General features: G+C 47.0%; 1 protein-coding gene across 1 annotated transcript; it reads right to left on the bottom strand.

The window, feature by feature from the left end:
* Positions 1 to 269: 269 nt before the first annotated feature.
* On the bottom strand, positions 270 to 11,554 carry LOC121331032 (post-GPI attachment to proteins factor 6-like). Its single transcript, XM_041278136.1, has 13 exons — positions 11,031 to 11,554; positions 9,949 to 10,126; positions 9,066 to 9,273; positions 8,756 to 8,889; positions 8,165 to 8,433; positions 7,414 to 7,760; positions 6,866 to 6,959; positions 6,281 to 6,404; positions 5,853 to 5,989; positions 4,967 to 5,145; positions 4,625 to 4,771; positions 3,817 to 3,933; positions 270 to 3,133 (listed from the first exon to the last, which is right to left on the bottom strand). The coding sequence occupies exons 1-13, from the start codon at positions 11,098 to 11,100 to the stop codon at positions 2,837 to 2,839; spliced, it is 2,301 nt and encodes a 766-aa protein (XP_041134070.1). The 5' UTR covers positions 11,101 to 11,554; the 3' UTR covers positions 270 to 2,836.
* Positions 11,555 to 20,028: the final 8,474 nt, after the last annotated feature.

The raw sequence follows: 20,028 nt of genomic DNA on the forward strand, positions 1-20,028 counted from the left end.
AGTCTTAACACTTCTGTTGCTATTCAGAGCAGAAGCAGCATCTTCAAACCATTGTGATGTCGTCGGGGATGGAAGGTCAGACGCATCATTGCGTTCCACTCCTCAGATTCTAAACCCTTCTCCTGGATTTGAGAAAGGGAGGCTATGCGAGTTCTTGTGGTTTCCTAACTCTATGGGGGGTGGTTCTCAGAATGAGATTGAGGTGTACTTCCAGAATAATGAAGAACACTCACGCTTATATCAGCGATAAAAAGGAGAAGACGCAGTCATTGTCTCATCATTTATTTATTTTCCCAGATTTCCTAGAATAGATTATATACCCATCACCAAGTGTTTTTTGTTTTTTAAATCAACATGAACATATATACATATATTACATATACAAACAAACACATAACCAGAATAATACAAAAAACACAACAGGACTTGCAACAACAACATACAGCGCAGAGTACAATTCATGACTAGGTTTTATAAAATGCATAGTCAGAATTTAACAGTACTTCGGAACTCAGGTCTGGAGTATGAAAGTGCAAGAGAGACAATCTCCCATGATGAATACAGTATAGGGAAGAGAATACAGTATAGGGATGAGCCTGTAGTTGTGTATCACAAAGTGTAACACAATAGCCCGTTTAAAAATATCACCTCTTATTTACACAAGACTGAACCCAAGCTGCTTTTCAGGTTTTACTTGAAGCCAATTCAGCCCCACCTAAGTTCTCTCGCTCTAAGGTTTGCTTAGTATGGGTTATATTAAGCTCAAGGTAAATCCAAGACTAGCACAAACTGCCCTGCATCAGGAGTCCGATTACTCAGACAGACCAAAATCATTTTAGGGCACAGAATAAGCTATGCAAGGAAACCCTGTGACATAAAACATGAGACCTGAGCACCTATACAGAATGGGTGCCCCCAAGATAAATCAATTCAAATATTCCAGTGTCTTTACAGTCAAGTGGTGTTTCCTAGACATCAACACAGGTGCAGGGCTGAAAGAGACACTGCTGAGCAGAAATAAATCTTGGATGTATTGCTTAGAACCTGAATCCAACACAGGAGACAACCACATTTTAAAAAGTGCATTCATTCCACTACATCACCTAGCTTACATACAGAACAGGACTGATTCTCCTCAGCAGCACGCAGGGGGGGAGGACAGATGCATCCTTACAGCCTGCTTGCCTGAACTTCAAGATTGCCTTTAATATATATCAGAGCTATGTTTCATACTTACATCTTAGAAAATGTATTTTTAATATGTTTGGGGGTTTTTGTTTGTTTTTTTCAGCACTGCAACAGTAAAGATTAGTAATTTGTAACCTCAAACAGAAACTTAAGTCACATCTTGGACAATCATTTAGGAGAAAGGTCTTTACTGTCTTTGTTCAAACATTAGGACACTGACAAAGACTTCTCCTGCAGTGTGTTTTGTGTTTTTTAATGCTTCTACTGATTTCAGCATAACTGAAAAGCAAAACATGTACCCCTGTATTGTCCAAACTTTCTAAATGAACAAGTGTAATCTCAAATAACACCGTGGAACATTTTCCAGACCGGATTAACATTTTCTAAAGAAAACAAAACTACACTTATTACTGACTACAAATATCAAACCTCTAACAAAGAGGCTTTAAAGGAAAAGTAAGACCCCAGTTCTCTTACTTCTCGTGCTTAAATTGAACTTTGGAGACAATTCATTTAAGGACCAACCACAGTATGAACTAAGGCTACTGTACTCTAAAAGCTTTGTCAGATCCCTACAGTACAGTACAACAATAAATATACTTATAGTGCAGAGACGTTTTATTACACTTCTATCTAATATTGCTTATATTAAAAATCAGCCACAGCCCGCTGAGGAGGCCACACAATTATATCTGCAGGTCTGTGCAATTAAATGAGTTTTTGGCATAAATAATGTGTGAAGCTATGCACAACGAAGCCAGGAGGGAACGACCTGCCTCGATTGCACACGGAACTGACTCACAACAGCATCTGTTTCTTAGAAATGGGGGTACAAAAGTGCTTTAAAAGAGGATTATTCAAGTGTTAAGTTTTTTGATTATTGAAGACAATGATGCAGTGTCCACAATCTTCAAGCCCCAATTTCAGATGTGACAGCAACACGTTTACCATAAATGCAAGATAATAGAATCTTGTCAAACAAGGGCAAGAAAGCGTGTTGCGATTTTAAACGAACGTTGCCGGGAGTTATGCGATCTGCGGACTCCCACATTATTTAACTACACTAGCTTCTCTCCTTATAAAAAGACACTGCTCTCAACTCTCTGCCTCTTTCAATACGGACAAGTCTGAAGAGATGCCTCTATAGTGCCCAGCTCTCTCTGAATCAGCCCCTTTTAGTGGTTGTAACGGAGGGAATCCACTGCAGTTGCATAAAGTCAGATCCATGTATACTTGGCAAACAGGTCCAACTGCACTGCATCCATATCTCTGCATTATGTACAGTAGTGTTTCAAATGAAACCCTGTGAGACATTTACAGTTAAATCTTATAAAACTGAATGCATTGCACCTATCTTTAAGAAGGAAAACAGGAAACTGCATTTCAACCATCCACAGTAATTTCTCAGATAACAATCAGACAAGACACAAAGAGATTGGAATGTGTCTAGCGAGAATCAAAGTTTTTACACACATTTACACTGTCTAAAACCAGGGGTGCCAACTAAGGACATTTTATTCCAGGTCTTTACCCTGACATTAATGTAGTGGAACCGCTATACCCTTCATTCAGGTCTTCAGGAGTAAAGGATTTATCAATGCCTATAAAACCTGGAATGGAATCTGAGGCCCGCCACCCCTCCATGAGCCTAGGGGACAGTGTAGAGTTCCTCTTGCTCGTTCTTACAGATCTGATACCCACAGATGGCTTCTTGGGACCAGCCCCACGGCTTCTTGTGCTTCTCCCTGGGAGGCAGCAGGAAGACCACGCTGCTCGCCACCAGCATGTGCCAAGCGCTGTGCGTGTACAAGTAGTTCTCATCGGTCTGCGCAAAGACGTACAAGGAAATGCCGATGACTGCGCTCACTATCCCCGGCAGCAGGAAGAACAGCCAGCGCTTCCACGTTGTGGGGTAGCACTGGCGCCTTCGGACGCAGCGGTAAACCTGTAAAAAATAAAAATGGTCACTACATGTGCATCTGTGCAGCCACAGCAAATGCAAACAGGCAAACAGTCACTACACATGCATCTGTGCAGCCACAGCAAATACAAACAGGCAAACAGTCACTACACATGCATCTGTGCAGCCACAGCAAATACAAACAGGCAAACAGTCACTACACATGCATCTGTGCAGCCACAGCAAATACAAACAGGCAAACAGTCACTACACATGCATCTGTGCAGCCACAGCAAATACAAACAGGCAAACAGTCACTACACATGCATCTGTGCAGCCACAGCAAATACAAACAGGCAAACAGTCACTACACATGCATCTGTGCAGCCACAGCAAATACAAGTCATTGGAAAAGGATTCATTTGGCTGATTAAAACAAATTTCAACTCAGAATGGCTAGCAACAAGCAACACATAGAAATTAAACAGGCATAAAAATAGTGGAACACACATAATCACATCAAGTGCCTATTAGTTGTATCAACCCCAATCTTTGATCATTTACTGAAGAGGAGTGATTTACACATACAGTGCCTATGTTATGTAACGGTTAGCCAATGATTTAAGCACACAGTGCCTATGTTATGTAACAGTTAGCCAGTTTACTCCTGCACTCAGTATCCTCAATGCTGCAGCTCAGAAACAAACAGAAAAAGCAATCTGACTCACCCATGCTGCTAGCATGGCAATACCAGCGCAGAGGCACGGGCCCAGCATGTTCCACATGCCTCGTCGATCAAGTTGCATAGACATGGCAATGACCAGAGTGCCAAGTATGAACAGCATCTAGCAAACAGGAGGGGAAAAGCTGGTTACTGCAGAAACAAACCCATTGCTGCTGGAGCGCATCGAGCAAAACAGTTAGCAATGATACAACAAGACCCTGGCACAAATGAATCCCTTCACGTTACATGCGTGATATACTGTGTGTTCTTAAAAGAAACATTCAGCATTGGAATTTGTAGCAAGTTGGAATGCAACAAGACTCTTTACTTGGAGTCTTAAGATGATATCACTATGTAACACAATTTTTGTTCCTGGGTAGTAAGTGTTATTTCCTAATTGCTTATGCCTCAAAAGTATAGAACATGGCTATTATTCCCTACAAACTTTGCTTTTGTGACCAGGACAGTGATATTTCAAAATATCACTATTTCCAATGGGAAAACGGGCAAATGTGTGTCTTTTCGTTCACATAAAGTCAGAAAAAAACAACATATGAATCCAAATTAACATGTATTTATACTAAAGTAATACAAAGATGACTACAAAAGATTTAGAAGCGAGTAGTTTTTCGAGATTTACAATTATACTGTAAATACAGTACACATTTGCCCAAATAACACTTACTACCAAGGAACACAGTTACACAGTGTATTCAGTCTGATAAATACAGGCGTTTGCCATGTGCACCAGTCTTTATTTGTTTTAAGTTCTATTGTAAATGAATATAGTTCATCAAAAGCTGAATACTCACATATTTAAAGACATCCTTAATCCTTGCCATGCAGAGGATGGTCACCCAAATAGACGAGACTGACCCAAGGAAATCGCAGTACTGGAGTGTGTCGTAATCCATTATGCACATTACAGTGATGCCCGGCTGGTCACATGCATGGTAAAACTACAACACAGAGCAAGAACGTCATTAGGGTTACAATCAAGGACTAACCCTTGCAGATCACCACTGTCATTTATTTGACTGTCCCAGATTTGCAACACTTGCTGTCATAATGATCCAAGAAGCTCACACAGTGAGTTCCTTTTCAGTTTAAAGCTAGTCTTGATGCAGCTTGCCGTGTCACTATCCTAACCTTACCGTTGAGAAGAACATGGTGAAGAGGTACACAGAGGCCTCCACGATGTGGTAGCGGTACACCGCCACCACGATGGGCGGGATGAACATGAGATTACTCAGGGTCAGCAGGAGGGCAGCCAGCATCTGCCGCGCATAGGACTGAGCTTCTCTGGCATCGCTGCAGCTCCATCCTCTCTGCCCTGGAGCGAGCAAAACCAAGCGATCAGCATCCCAGCAACAGCAAAGGGTGGTTTTTATTATATTCCATGACACTAATCTGTCACTGCCTGTTTCGTTCCCCCCGCCACACAGACACGTTCAGATGAATCTAACATGACGTTCAGAACTTACAGGCTTGCTCAGGTACAAACATCCAGCAAACGGTTGCGATCATTCTACTTGGTTCTGTTTGTACTGAAGGATCTGTGTTCACGTGCTTTTACTGGAGTACTGGAGTACCTAGGCTAGACCAGCCAATGTGTCTTTAATTAACAGCCAGCGCCATCTAGTGATGTGCACGTGAGGAGACAGGTTTTTGTTTTTCTGGCAGTAGACTAGCTGGGCACTGATCTAACACTACATATAACTAAGGCAGGAAACTAGAAGAAAAGCTCCTGAACCCACAGTCAAAGCTCCTGAATTCAGACAAAAACTAAACAAAAAAACATCTATAAAAAAAAGTCAAGGGAACTGTGCAGCTACAGACAAAAGTTTTGCATCACCTAGAATTTTAGGATTGAGACATTGTTTAAAAAAACGTTATGAACATAACTTTGTATATGGAAAAACTACAAAGCAGTATATAATTCAATAGGTTAACATTATTCAGCAGGTTTCATTCTACTTTATAAAGCAAAATGAGTTCATTCTAGAGAGTGATGCAAAGCTGTAGTCCTTTTAGACTCACCTGCTTTACAAGTGCAGGCAGCGTACAGGTACCCATAGGATCGGAGCAGCCTACACTCTCCATAGGTGCCACAGTCATTAACACAGGCACTCAGCACAGAGGAAGTCAGCACCGTCCCCGACACCTTTCCACACGCACTGGGTAAGAACATTTCAAACTCCTGTTACACTGCATTCTGTGCTAGCTTACATTACGCAAACTTTCATCACTTCAATACAAACATAGGTAAAACACTTAACACTTAAACTAATGACAAACGTTTTGGAGAGTCCTTTTTCAACTGATATCATACAATAAAGGCTTCTCGCCTGGCACTGAATGAAGTTTCTTTGAGTGTTTAATAGCTGAGCAGTGGGGTCTCAAGCTGAGTCCAGTGAAGTTTCAGAGCTGCTCACATGCACGTTTCATCTCTCATCTGTGTTTCTTACCTGGCATCTGCAGGGCACACTGTGTGCAAGGTGAGGTACCAGACAGCAGTCTCAGGGAAGGGGATGTGAAGGGCAGCTTCTGGGGATGTTCCATTCATTCTGAGAGAATAACCCTGAGAGAAGGCTAGAGGCAGGAGAGGGCACGGGGTTACCATGCTTTGCCAGGGCTAGGTTGTGCATTACCATAGCTTACCCTAGTTAGTCATCTCTCTGTGGGCTTTACAAGGCTTACCTGAGCATCACCATGCTTTCATTGGGCTTTACTACACTTTGCTATGCTTTTACTATAGTCAACTTTTGTAAACCGTTATTCCCAGAACATCACCCTTACAAGTTTCACGTGTGTGGATATTAAAACTGTGGCGAGTCCTGCAATGTGTAAAAGTTTATGGTATACTTAGAATGGCTCTCTTAACTGTGATTACATTCAGGCTCCTGTGATCAGTGGAAAGCTAAAGAAGAACACTCAAGGAAAGGGTTAGGGAAAGTGATAATAATAATAATAATAATAATAATAATAATAATAATAATAATAATAATAATAATAATAATAATAATAATAATAAATAAAAGGTTGCAGCATACCAGTGGTGCAGCTTTGTGATTCGTTCAGTCTCAGTACAGGAGACCCAGCATTCACGCAGACCAGAACAGTGGCATTTTCATGTGTAAGTGAAGTCTGAAATGAAAACGAGGAAAGACACTGAACACAGGCTGATTAGGAAAATGCCCTATTTAACATGTAAAAAACATTTTACTGATTCACCGTCAGTGTAAAACACCAATGCACTCAAGCACAGATTCATATTCACACAGATTCATTCACATGCCAGTCCAACTACTGCATAATAAGAAAACATACTTGAATATTCACAAAACAAGAGCACTTTGAGTCCGCCAGCACGAGAGCAATGCTTCCTGTTGAAGAATTGCAAAATGAGTGCCTTTATAAAGATTAACTGAAAGACTTAACACTTTCAACAGTTTGAAGCCTGCCAAGTGTTGCTTTCGGGAAACATACATAGGGTTAATATAATATTTTAATCTGCTGTAGTGTTTGCATCTTTGTATTTGCACATGCTTTGTAAATCTGATTGAACGCACCCAGCTACCCCACCTTCCACTGGCCTTACCTGGTTTAATCTCAGGTCCAGAACCAGCGTCCCTCCACTGTCTGCTCCAGAGTTTAAATTCAAGGAGATGAGAGTGGGAGCCTGAGAAGAGATGCTGATGTTCGGCCCGTTGATCAAAGCGAAGCGCACAGACACCACGTCCACGTCTTCTTTAAACACGGGCTGGCTGCGCAGGCAGGAGTCCCCAGAGGGGGCGCTGCGCAGCAAACTGTCGGCTTGGGGCTGGACGAGGGCCGTTGCGTTGTCCACCAGCAGCGTGGCGTTGCTGAAAAGACCAGTGCCGTTCACACCGCTGAATCTGGATAAGAAGTCACCAAACAATCCGCTACTTTTAGGCTTACATCCAGCTGTCAAGAAAAAATTTAGAAAATGAACCCAGTTTTTCTTTTGTGTTTCATTGGATGGTCAAATGCATGCTACTATCAGCCTACAGCAATGCAAACTCTCCCTAAATAATAATACAGCTATCATACCGGTTATTTAAATAATGTTTACAATAAAAAGAAAAAAACTACAATTCTACAGTGCTCCGTCTTTGCTTTGCAATCTGACGAACGTAAAATATTGAAAACATGGCACTTGACTGTTGGCATGGCCTAACAGCGAATTAACCAAACTTGTGAAATAAGGAGGGCAGCTTTACCTGTGAGAGCAGCTGTGATTATAGAGACAGCTTTACCTGTGAGAGCAGCTGTGATTATAGAGACAGCTTTACCTGTGAGAGCAGCTGTGATTATAGAGACAGCTTTACCTGTGAGAGCAGCTGTGATCTGGAAGGAGGTGGACAGGTTGCTGTTGAGGCTCTCCACAGTGATTCGGACCCAGCTCTCCCATGGAGGGGAGTGGAGCCGGGCTGGACACTCAGCTTGCCCGCTGCAGTTGACTGTTTTCGGGGAGAAGCGGGTGAGGGCAGCGGAGCCCAGGGTGAGCACGAGCGGGCAGGAGTCTGCAGTGCTGTTCCCTGTCCTGCACCCCCCGAGCCACAGGGTCATCTCCGCCGTGTACACAGGGATGAATACTCTGAAACAGGATTGCAGGAAAATGACAAGCTGGACACAGAAAACCAGCACAAAGATCTTATGCCACTCTCATACCTAACAACACAGTAATTCAACACATGCTGCCGTGAGATGAGATGCAGAGGAGCCCGTCTCTCTTGCATTGTGGTTAAGACACTCGCTTGTGGTTCACTGGGTCTGGTCAGGTAAGCATCCTCCTTTCTCACGTACAATAACATTCTCAGTTCTTCCCTTCTGTCCTCATATCCAGTACCTCAGCAAGTGCTATAGCTTTGGTCAGTGCTCCAAGGTAGAAGCTTTGCTCTGTTCACAGTATTGCTTACTTGAGCACAGCGGGCTTGCTGGGGGAGGACACTGTCTGCTGAAGAGGAACACCAGGCTCCAAAACAGGCATGTCAATCACCCGTCTCACAAACATCTGGGGCTGGAAAAAGTAGGAGCATGAAGAGGATAAGCCCTGCAAAAGAAGAGGAAACAGTACTGGAAAACACAGTCATCAACACAGACCCCAGCTTACCAACGCAAACCTTTGAAAAAGCATGAATGGATATTACAGACAAAGCAAAATCCAGCAGGGAATTCATGCATGAGAATCAGATTACTAACTAGAAAAACAGGCTGTACCGAACTTACTTTGGGCTCAATTTTACCGTCATCTTTGGGAAGATGTGCAGCTATGAACCAGTCGCCCACTGCTGGATTGGTGAGGTTGAAGAAGGTCATGTTTGGTCCTGTGGAGCCTAACATCAGGGTGAAGTTGTGTGCTCGAGTGAAGGCTGCATTCTCAGAAAACTGAGTCGCTAGGGGGTTAATAACTGGAGGGGCTCCGGCCCGAATGTGGCTGCAAATTAAAAAAAATAAATAAAAAAAATAAAAATCTCCTTAACTTTGCAAAATACAAACACAATCCTTTTTCTAAAAGGATTACAAATCTGTTAGAAAGTTAGCACTGTAAGAGTGAATTATTTTATAAGAACAATTTCAAACACCTATGAAACAACTTGAACATATCATAAAAAAAAACCCTATTCTCCCACAACCTTCATACTGGGATACTGAGATTTCCAGTTCTGGCTCCCATTACCCTGGGAATCTTTGAATGTCTAATTAATGCCTCTAAAAGGAAAAGACCTCGGGAATGTAAAGGAACTTCTATAGAGCTTGCACTTTGAGTGAGGACAGGCAAGAGCGCGCTACAGAGGCAGTGAATGCAGCGACATCAAGAGACGTGTTACTTTTTTAAGCACTTCCTCTCTTTAATCACAGGGTAGTTGGTGGCTGTCAGGTAATCAATGCAAACATACCTTATTGCTTGGAAACTGACAATTCTAGTTGATTTATTTATTTCTGTTAGAGACAATGTTTCCCCCAACCTGTCACCAGATCAACAAAATAAAACAATAAAAAACGATACCCATGAAACTCAATACCAAATAATTAACCCACCGGGGGGGGGGGGGGGGGGGAGTGCTAAGAGAAGGAAAATGGATCAGGAGGTTTGATGCATGACACCTACATTGTTACAGTTGTGTTTGCGCAGGCTGCTCCCACACCCCGGCTGGCAGTAAATAGCCACCGGACGAAGACGCTGTCCTGCGGGACTTTGAAGAGGAGGAGTCGCACATTCCCGTACCAGCTGTACCTGGAGAGCTTCTGGGGCACCTTGGAGTAGAACTCGGAGACGTACGTCAAGTCTGAGACAAAACAACACAGACACTGATCACCCGGGATACGACAAGAAACCTGAATTCACACTCGACACAGTGACTGATCACCGGGATACGACAAGAAACCTGAATTCACACTCGACACAGTGACTGATCACCCGGGATACGAAGAAACAAGAAACCTGAATTCACACTCGACACAGTGACTGATCACCCGGGATACGACAAGAAACCTGAATTCACACTCGACACAGAGACTGATCACCCGGGATACGACAAGAAACCTGAATTCACACTCGACACAGAGACTGATCACCGGGATACGACAAGAAACCTGAATTCACACTCGACACAGTGACTGATCACCCGGGATACGACAAGAAACCTGAATTCACACTCGACACAGAGACTCATCACCCGGGATACGACAAGAAACCTGAATTCACACTCGACACAGAGACTCATCACCCGGGATACGACAAGAAACCTGAATTCACACTCGACACAGTGACTGATCACCCGGGATACGACAAGAAACCTGAATTCACACTCGACACAGTGACTGATCACCGGGATACGACAAGAAACCTGAATTCACACTCGACACAGAGACTCATCACCCGGGATACGACAAGAAACCTGAATTCACACTCGACACAGTGACTGATCACCCGGGATACGGCAAGAAACCTGAATTCACACTCGACACAGTGACTGATCACCCGGGATACGGCAAGAAACCTGAATTCACACTCGACACAGTGAAATACGAAAAGAAACCTGAATTCACACTACTGTTTGCTACAGTGCTGTAAGAATTCGTTTTAGTTTAATACAAGGCATTACCGACCATATAAACCCTTACATTATACAAAGTTACACAACTGCTGCCAAGTAAGTTTAAAATTTATACTGTCTACTTTCGTCTTACCGTCTGCTGCGGCGCAGCAACTGGTGAGAAAAACAGCGATCAGCAGACACACGGGACCGCTTTTCTTCATCGCTTTTTAGTTCCCGGCTTTAAAAACAACAGCATCTTTGTTTACTCTGCTGTCACCGCCGATCACTGTTGCCAAGACTTCAACCTCTCGCTTCGTGTTTGACTTCCTGGATGCGAAACACGTGATAGAAACGTCGTGTTGACGTCGCAGGCTAGAGAATGAGGCTCAGCACCAGACTGCCGCATTGTAACCTGACAGACCTTTAAATAATAAACACCCGCGTCAAAGAAGTAGCTAGGAGGTTAGGGCCATCATCAGGTCATTCGAAATTACAAACACAGTATGCGATACAACCAAAAAGTATTGAAATAATAATAATAATAATAATAGGTTGCAGCACAAGCGCCCCATTCCCCATTCAAATCGTGTGACCTGTGTGGGTCAGCTCCACAGAGATGGCAGAGTCGACTCTCACCCTTTTAAAATACAAAATCTCACCTGCACGTTTAAATACCAGCCCTACAGATCGAGGTGGGTGGGTGGGGTACAAGCTTCTGCTTGTGTGGCCATGCCGGTAATACACATGTTATCCACCAGAGGGAGCCTGAGTTCCACCTCCAGTGACCACGTGTCTGGCCTTCTGTTCCCCTGTGCTGTCCTGTCTTCACTGCAGGCTGTGTGGGGGGACTCGACTGAGTGTGTATGTCTTTAAGTGCTCTGATGGCTCTGTTTTTTTCTGACTGCCCCTTTGTATTTTTTATGAGGGTTTGCTTTTTTCCCGATGCTTTTATAATCTCTCCTTCTGTTTGTCGAATGATACCACCTCAGATGAAATATTTATTTAAGTGCAATCTGTCAGAGCGTAATGTAAATTCACACAGAAACACACCGGACAGTGCGAGAAAGCAGGGTGTCTTCCTGCCTCTGTGCAAGCAACCCTTTCCTAGTTAGCTCTGGGCTCCAGGAATCCCGTGGAAGTTGCAAAGTGTCATAGTTTGAAGTCACACCTTCTCAGAGAAAGAGGAAAGAGAAAACCTGGATCTTTAACACAGCAAGTAACACATCCCTCAGGATTCATGCTGGCCTTTGTGGAGTGTTGCATTACCTTTACTTCTACGTAAGGCAGGCCATTCAAAAATAGGCATTGTGTGAATCTGTAAGAGTCTCCTGTTTGCAGAGCTTGCGAGAGAGAGAGAGAGACAGAGAGAGAGAGAGAGACTTAAATACCAGCCTGCTAGTGCATCATTCTGTGTATTCACTTAGCTAGCATAACAGAACAGCTCAGAGCGCTATGGAGTTACACAGCAGCTAAGTGAACGCAGGACCACTTCGCGCGACCGTGTCCGCCCCTGCCTGGCCAGGCTGTGTTTAATTTCTCATAGTTTACACGAGGTGTGTTGACAAGACAAACAGTAGAGGCTCAGTTTGCTTGTGTGCGCCTGTGCTTGTGTGCCTAACGACGCGTGTAATTTATTGTACCTGCACTTGAGTGCTGCCATATTGCAGCTATTGGGTTTCATCTGCTCCAATCAACACTGTAGTGCTCGTCCCAGGTCTCAATGATATTTAGTGGCGAAAAGCCTTAAAAGTGAAGGGGGGTAAAAAAGCGAGCTTGCAGAGAAGGGGGAGCAGGCAGAATGTGAGGCAGTGATAAGGCAGGGAGATGGGCGCAGGGTGCTTTTATTAGAATGAAGGGCTAAGAGCGGATTCAGGGCAGCATATGGTAGAACATATGCTCCATGTTACAGTGTTGGGTCATTAGTGGCTTTATTATTACAAGGTTGGCTAATAATAACCCAATTAGACAGAAATTCATAGTCCCTTGTGCAAACTGATGTTCTTACATTCAGTCAGAATTACTATCATAAACCAAAAACACATTTTTTGATATGCAAGGTTAACAATAACACAGCCTAAATACATTTCAAACATACTTCTGCTAGTTCTCATACTGCAGCGTTTCAAATGCAGTACCTTTAAAATGATAACAAATGTATTAGACTTTTTCTTTTATTCTATTTCGATTCATTAAATAAAGTTTGATAATTATGAGTTCCTATAGACTTTAGGAAAAGTCTAGAAAAGTTTGCTGTTCTAGAACCTCTACTGAAGGGAGAATTCATAATGCATTGATGTACCTAGACCTGCACAGCACTGCTGTTCCACATGCAGCTGTTAGGACTGTACCCTACTTCCCTGTGCCTTAAACTGGTTCAATTTGCTTTGATATGCACCATGCAATGGGTAACTGTGCTTTGCATTGCTTGAAGCACTGCAGTTTTTAATGATGGTGACTCTTTATGAATGTGCTAAAGCTTTAAGATCTAGAAAGGGGAAGAGAATGTACATGCTGTAATCCTGTGTTTCATTATTAGGAGACTGAAAATGCTAATATATCATCTATAAATGTAATGTTTAGCAACCATACAATTAAAAAAAAAAAGCAAAACTATTTTTACTGCTTGTAATTGTGAATCGTAATAACTCTACATAGGATAAAAAGGGCTCGCTGTGCCTTCTTGTGTTTAAAGCGTTCCAGTCTTTTCCGATCTTCCTGTGGTAGTGTTCTGCCTTCACTGTGAGCTGAACAAGCTTCTAGCCGGTAGCTTGGAGTTCACCCGCAGGGTTTAATATTTTATAGTGTACTGTCCTGGTTATTACAGCGCTTTATCATTTCAAGTTTAGCATTACCTTATGGCAGCTGTGGGCCTGTTGTAAAAAAACAAACAAACAAAAAAAAACAACAAAGAGCTGGGATTGTGTGTGAAAGCTGGGATTGTGTGTATCTGAGGCGTGTGCACCGTGCTGCTGAGAGAGCTGGGATTGTGTGTATCTGAGGCGTGTGCACCGTGCTGCTGAGAGAGCTGGGATTGTGTGTATCTGAGGCGTGTGCACCGTGCTGCTGAGAGAGCTGGGATTGTGTGTATCTGAGGCGTGTGCACCGTGCTGCTGAGAGAGCTGGGATTGTGTGTATCTGAGGCGTGTGCACCGTGCTGCTGAGAGAGCTGGGATTGTGTGTATCTGAGGCGTGTGCACCGTGCTGCTGAGAGAGCTGGGATTGTGTGTATCTGAGGCGTGTGCACCGTGCTGCTGAGAGAGCTGGGATTGTGTGTATCTGAGGCGTGTGCACCGTGCTGCTGAGAGAGCTGGGATTGTGTGTATCTGAGGCGTGTGCACCGTGCTGCTGAGAGAGCTGGGATTGTGTGTATCTGAGGCGTGTGCACCGTGCTGCTGAGAGAGCTGGGATTGTGTGTATCTGAGGCGTGTGCACCGTGCTGCTGAGAGAGCTGGGATTGTGTGTATCTGAGGCGTGTGCACCGTGCTGCTGAGAGAGCTGAGGACCGTGCTGTGAGAGAGCTGGGATTGTGTGTATGAGGCGTGTGCACCGTGCTGCTGAGAGAGCTGGGATTGTGTGTATCTGAGGCGTGTGCACCGTGCTGCTGAGAGAGCTGGGATTGTGTGTATCTGAGGCGTGTGCACCGTGCTGCTGAGAGAGCTGGGATTGTGTGTATCTGAGGCGTGTGCACCGTGCTGCTGAGAGAGCTGGGATTGTGTGTATCTGAGGCGTGTGCACCGTGCTGCTGAGAGAGCTGGGATTGTGTGTATCTGAGGCGTGTGCACCGTGCTGCTGAGAGAGCTGGGATTGTGTGTATCTGAGGCGTGTGCACCGTGCTGCTGAGAGAGCTGGGATTGTGTGTATCTGAGGCGTGTGCACCGTGCTGCTGAGAGAGCTGGGATTGTGTGTATCTGAGGCGTGTGCACCGTGCTGCTGAGAGAGCTGGGATTGTGTGTATCTGAGGCGTGTGCACCGTGCTGCTGAGAGAGCTGGGATTGTGTGTATCTGAGGCGTGTGCACCGTGCTGCTGAGAGAGCTGGGATTGTGTGTATCTGAGGCGTGTGCACCGTGCTGCTGAGAGAGCTGGGATTGTGTGTATCTGAGGCGTGTGCACCGTGCTGCTGAGAGAGCTGGGATTGTGTGTATCTGAGGCGTGTGCACCGTGCTGCTGAGAGAGCTGGGATTGTGTGTATCTGAGGCGTGTGCACCGTGCTGCTGAGAGAGCTGGGATTGTGTGTATCTGAGGCGTGTGCACCGTGCTGCTGAGAGAGCTGGGATTGTGTGTATCTGAGGCGTGTGCACCGTGCTGCTGAGAGAGCTGGGATTGTGTGTATCTGAGGCGTGTGCACCGTGCTGCTGAGAGAGCTGGGATTGTGTGTATCTGAGGCGTGTGCACCGTGCTGCTGAGAGAGCTGGGATTGTGTGTATCTGAGGCGTGTGCACCGTGCTGCTGAGAGAGCTGGGATTGTGTGTATCTGAGGCGTGTGCACCGTGCTGCTGAGAGAGCTGGGATTGTGTGTATCTGAGGCGTGTGCACCGTGCTGCTGAGAGAGCTGGGATTGTGTGTATCTGAGGCGTGTGCACCGTGCTGCTGAGAGAGCTGGGATTGTGTGTATCTGAGGCGTGTGCACCGTGCTGCTGAGAGAGCTGGGATTGTGTGTATCTGAGGCGTGTGCACCGTGCTGCTGAGAGAGCTGGGATTGTGTGTATCTGAGGCGTGTGCACCGTGCTGCTGAGAGAGCTGGGATTGTGTGTATCTGAGGCGTGTGCACCGTGCTGCTGAGAGAGCTGGGATTGTGTGTATCTGAGGCGTGTGCACCGTGCTGCTGAGAGAGCTGGGATTGTGTGTATCTGAGGCGTGTGCACCGTGCTGCTGAGAGAGCTGGGATTGTGTGTATCTGAGGCGTGTGCACCGTGCTGCTGAGAGAGCTGGGATTGTGTGTATCTGAGGCGTGTGCACCGTGCTGCTGAGAGAGCTGGGATTGTGTGTATCTGAGGCGTGTGCACCGTGCTGCTGAGAGAGCTGGGATTGTGTGTATCTGAGGCGTGTGCACCGTGCTGCTGAGAGAGCTGGGATTGTGTGTATCTGAGGCGTGTGCACCGTGCTGCTGAGAGAGCTGGGATTGTGTGTATCTGAGGCGTGTGCACCGTGCTGCTGAGAGAGCTGGGATTGTGTGTATCTGAGGCGTGTGCACCGTGCTGCTGAGAGAGCTGGGATTGTGTGTATCTGAGGCGTGTGCACCGTGCTGCTGAGAGAGCTGGGATTGTGTGTATCTGAGGCGTGTGCACCGTGCTGCTGAGAGAGCTGGGATTGTGTGTATCTGAGGCGTGTGCACCGTGCTGCTGAGAGAGCTGGGATTGTGTGTATCTGAGGCGTGTGCACCGTGCTGCTGAGAGAGCTGGGATTGTGTGTATCTGAGGCGTGTGCACCGTGCTGCTGAGAGAGCTGAGAGAGCTGGGATTGTGTGTATCTGAGGCGTGTGCACCGTGCTGCTGAGAGAGCTGGGATTGTGTGTATCTGAGGCGTGTGCACCGTGCTGCTGAGAGAGCTGGGATTGTGTGTATCTGAGGCGTGTGCACCGTGCTGCTGAGAGAGCTGGGATTGTGTGTATCTGAGGCGTGTGCACCGTGCTGCTGAGAGAGCTGGGATTGTGTGTATCTGAGGCGTGTGCACCGTGCTGCTGAGAGAGCTGGGATTGTGTGTATCTGAGGCGTGTGCACCGTGCTGCTGAGAGAGCTGGGATTGTGTGTATCTGAGGCGTGTGCACCGTGCTGCTGAGAGAGCTGGGATTGTGTGTATCTGAGGCGTGTGCACCGTGCTGCTGAGAGAGCTGGGATTGTGTGTATCTGAGGCGTGTGCACCGTGCTGCTGAGAGAGCTGGGATTGTGTGTATCTGAGGCGTGTGCACCGTGCTGCTGAGAGAGCTGGGATTGTGTGTATCTGAGGCGTGTGCACCGTGCTGCTGAGAGAGCTGGGATTGTGTGTATCTGAGGCGTGTGCACCGTGCTGCTGAGAGAGCTGGGATTGTGTGTATCTGAGGCGTGTGCACCGTGCTGCTGAGAGAGCTGGGATTGTGTGTATCTGAGGCGTGTGCACCGTGCTGCTGAGAGAGCTGGGATTGTGTGTATCTGAGGCGTGTGCACCGTGCTGCTGAGAGAGCTGGGATTGTGTGTATCTGAGGCGTGTGCACCGTGCTGCTGAGAGAGCTGGGATTGTGTGTATCTGAGGCGTGTGCACCGTGCTGCTGGGATTGTGTGTATCTGAGACCGAGAGAGCTGGGATTGTGTGTATCTGAGGCGTGTGCACCGTGCTGCTGAGAGAGCTGGGATTGTGTGTATCTGAGGCGTGTGCACCGTGCCCCTGAGAGAGCTGGGATTGTGTGTATCTGAGGCGTGTGCACCGTGCTGCTGAGAGAGCTGGGATTGTGTGTATCTGAGGCGTGTGCACCGTGCTGCTGAGAGAGCTGGGATTGTGTGTATCTGAGGCGTGTGCACCGTGCTGCTGAGAGAGCTGGGATTGTGTGTATCTGAGGCGTGTGCACCGTGCTGCTGAGAGAGCTGGGATTGTGTGTATCTGAGGCGTGTGCACCGTGCTGCTGAGAGAGCTGGGATTGTGTGTATCTGAGGCGTGTGCACCGTGCTGCTGAGAGAGCTGGGATTGTGTGTATCTGAGGCGTGTGCACCGTGCTGCTGAGAGAGCTGGGATTGTGTGTATCTGAGGCGTGTGCACCGTGCTGCTGAGAGAGCTGGGATTGTGTGTATCTGAGGCGTGTGCACCGTGCTGCTGAGAGAGCTGGGATTGTGTGTATCTGAGGCGTGTGCACCGTGCTGCTGAGAGAGCTGGGATTGTGTGTATCTGAGGCGTGTGCACCGTGCTGCTGAGAGAGCTGGGATTGTGTGTATCTGAGGCGTGTGCACCGTGCTGCTGAGAGAGCTGGGATTGTGTGTATCTGAGGCGTGTGCACCGTGCTGCTGAGAGAGCTGGGATTGTGTGTATCTGAGGCGTGTGCACCGTGCTGCTGAGAGAGCTGGGATTGTGTGTATCTGAGGCGTGTGCACCGTGCTGCTGAGAGAGCTGGGATTGTGTGTATCTGAGGCGTGTGCACCGTGCTGCTGAGAGAGCTGGGATTGTGTGTATCTGAGGCGTGTGCACCGTGCTGCTGAGAGAGCTGGGATTGTGTGTATCTGAGGCGTGTGCACCGTGCTGCTGAGAGAGCTGGGATTGTGTGTATCTGAGGCGTGTGCACCGTGCTGCTGAGAGAGCTGGGATTGTGTGTATCTGAGGCGTGTGCACCGTGCTGCTGAGAGAGCTGGGATTGTGTGTATCTGAGGCGTGTGCACCGTGCTGCTGAGAGAGCTGGGATTGTGTGTATCTGAGGCGTGTGCACCGTGCTGCTGAGAGAGCTGGGATTGTGTGTATCTGAGGCGTGTGCACCGTGCTGCTGAGAGAGCTGGGATTGTGTGTATCTGAGGCGTGTGCACCGTGCTGCTGAGAGAGCTGGGATTGTGTGTATCTGAGGCGTGTGCACCGTGCTGCTGAGAGAGCTGGGATTGTGTGTATCTGAGGCGTGTGCACCGTGCTGCTGAGAGAGCTGGGATTGTGTGTATCTGAGGCGTGTGCACCGTGCTGCTGAGAGAGCTGGGATTGTGTGTATCTGAGGCGTGTGCACCGTGCTGCTGAGAGAGCTGGGATTGTGTGTATCTGAGGCGTGTGCACCGTGCTGCTGAGAGAGCTGGGATTGTGTGTATCTGAGGCGTGTGCACCGTGCTGCTGAGAGAGCTGGGATTGTGTGTATCTGAGGCGTGTGCACCGTGCTGCTGAGAGAGCTGGGATTGTGTGTATCTGAGGCGTGTGCACCGTGCTCCTGAGAGAGCTGGGATTGTGTGTATCTGAGGCGTGTGCACCGTGCTGCTGAGAGAGCTGGGATTGTGTGTATCTGAGGCGTGTGCACCGTGCTGCTGAGAGAGCTGGGATTGTGTGTATCTGAGGCGTGTGCACCGTGCTGCTGAGAGAGCTGGGATTGTGTGTATCTGAGGCGTGTGCACCGTGCTGCTGAGAGAGCTGGGATTGTGTGTATCTGAGGCGTGTGCACCGTGCTGCTGAGAGAGCTGGGATTGTGTGTATCTGAGGCGTGTGCACCGTGCTCCTGAGAGAGCTGGGATTGTGTGTATCTGAGGCGTGTGCACCGTGCCCCTGAGAGAGCTGGGATTGTGTGTATCTGAGGCGTGTGCACCGTGCTGCTGAGAGAGCTGGGATTGTGTGTATCTGAGGCGTGTGCACCGTGCTGCTGAGAGAGCTGGGATTGTGTGTATCTGAGGCGTGTGCACCGTGCTGCTGAGAGAGCTGGGATTGTGTGTATCTGAGGCGTGTGCACCGTGCTCCTGAGAGAGCTGGGATTGTGTGTATCTGAGGCGTGTGCACCGTGCTGCTGAGAGAGCTGGGATTGTGTGTATCTGAGGCGTGTGCACCGTGCTGCTGAGAGAGCTGGGATTGTGTGTATCTGAGGCGTGTGCACCGTGCTCCTGAGAGAGCTGGGATTGTGTGTATCTGAGGCGTGTGCACCGTGCCCCTGAGAGAGCTGGGATTGTGTGTATCTGAGGCTTGTGCACCGTGCCGCTGAGAGAGCTGGGATTGTGTGTATCTGAGGCGTGTGCTCTGATTGTGTGTGTTCTCCGTGTGGGTGGATATCGAGCCAACACAAAATAGATTCTATTTCTACAGTGCCACTTAGGATCAGCACACATGTAAGTACCACTATTAAAGTTTACCAGAGCAAATTTACACAATAGTTTTCAAGTTCCGTCTTTGATTTCCTCATGGCTATACCGTGCATTTACCACTGTTTACCCTGGTTTGCCATGTTTTTTAAATATGCTTTACCATACCTCTCTGGACTTTACAACACTAACCTACGTATTAGGGTCACTGAGCTTTATTGCACAATGCTATGCTTTTACTGTGAGGGAACTTTCATACAGACAATAGAAGGATCTTGATTTTGTTTCTAGCTTGCGTTCTTATAGATGAGGTACGCAGCCCCGTTGTGATTGAAAGAGCTGTCGGCTTGCTCTGTGTTGTAGGCTTCTGTAGCACATGAATCTGACAGGTTACACAAGTCTTCAGCTTCATTAAGCAGCAATGCAGCACACTT

This window comes from Polyodon spathula, chromosome 18 (genome assembly GCF_017654505.1).
Source record: "Polyodon spathula isolate WHYD16114869_AA chromosome 18, ASM1765450v1, whole genome shotgun sequence".
Classification (NCBI taxonomy): Eukaryota; Metazoa; Chordata; class Actinopteri; order Acipenseriformes; family Polyodontidae; genus Polyodon; species Polyodon spathula.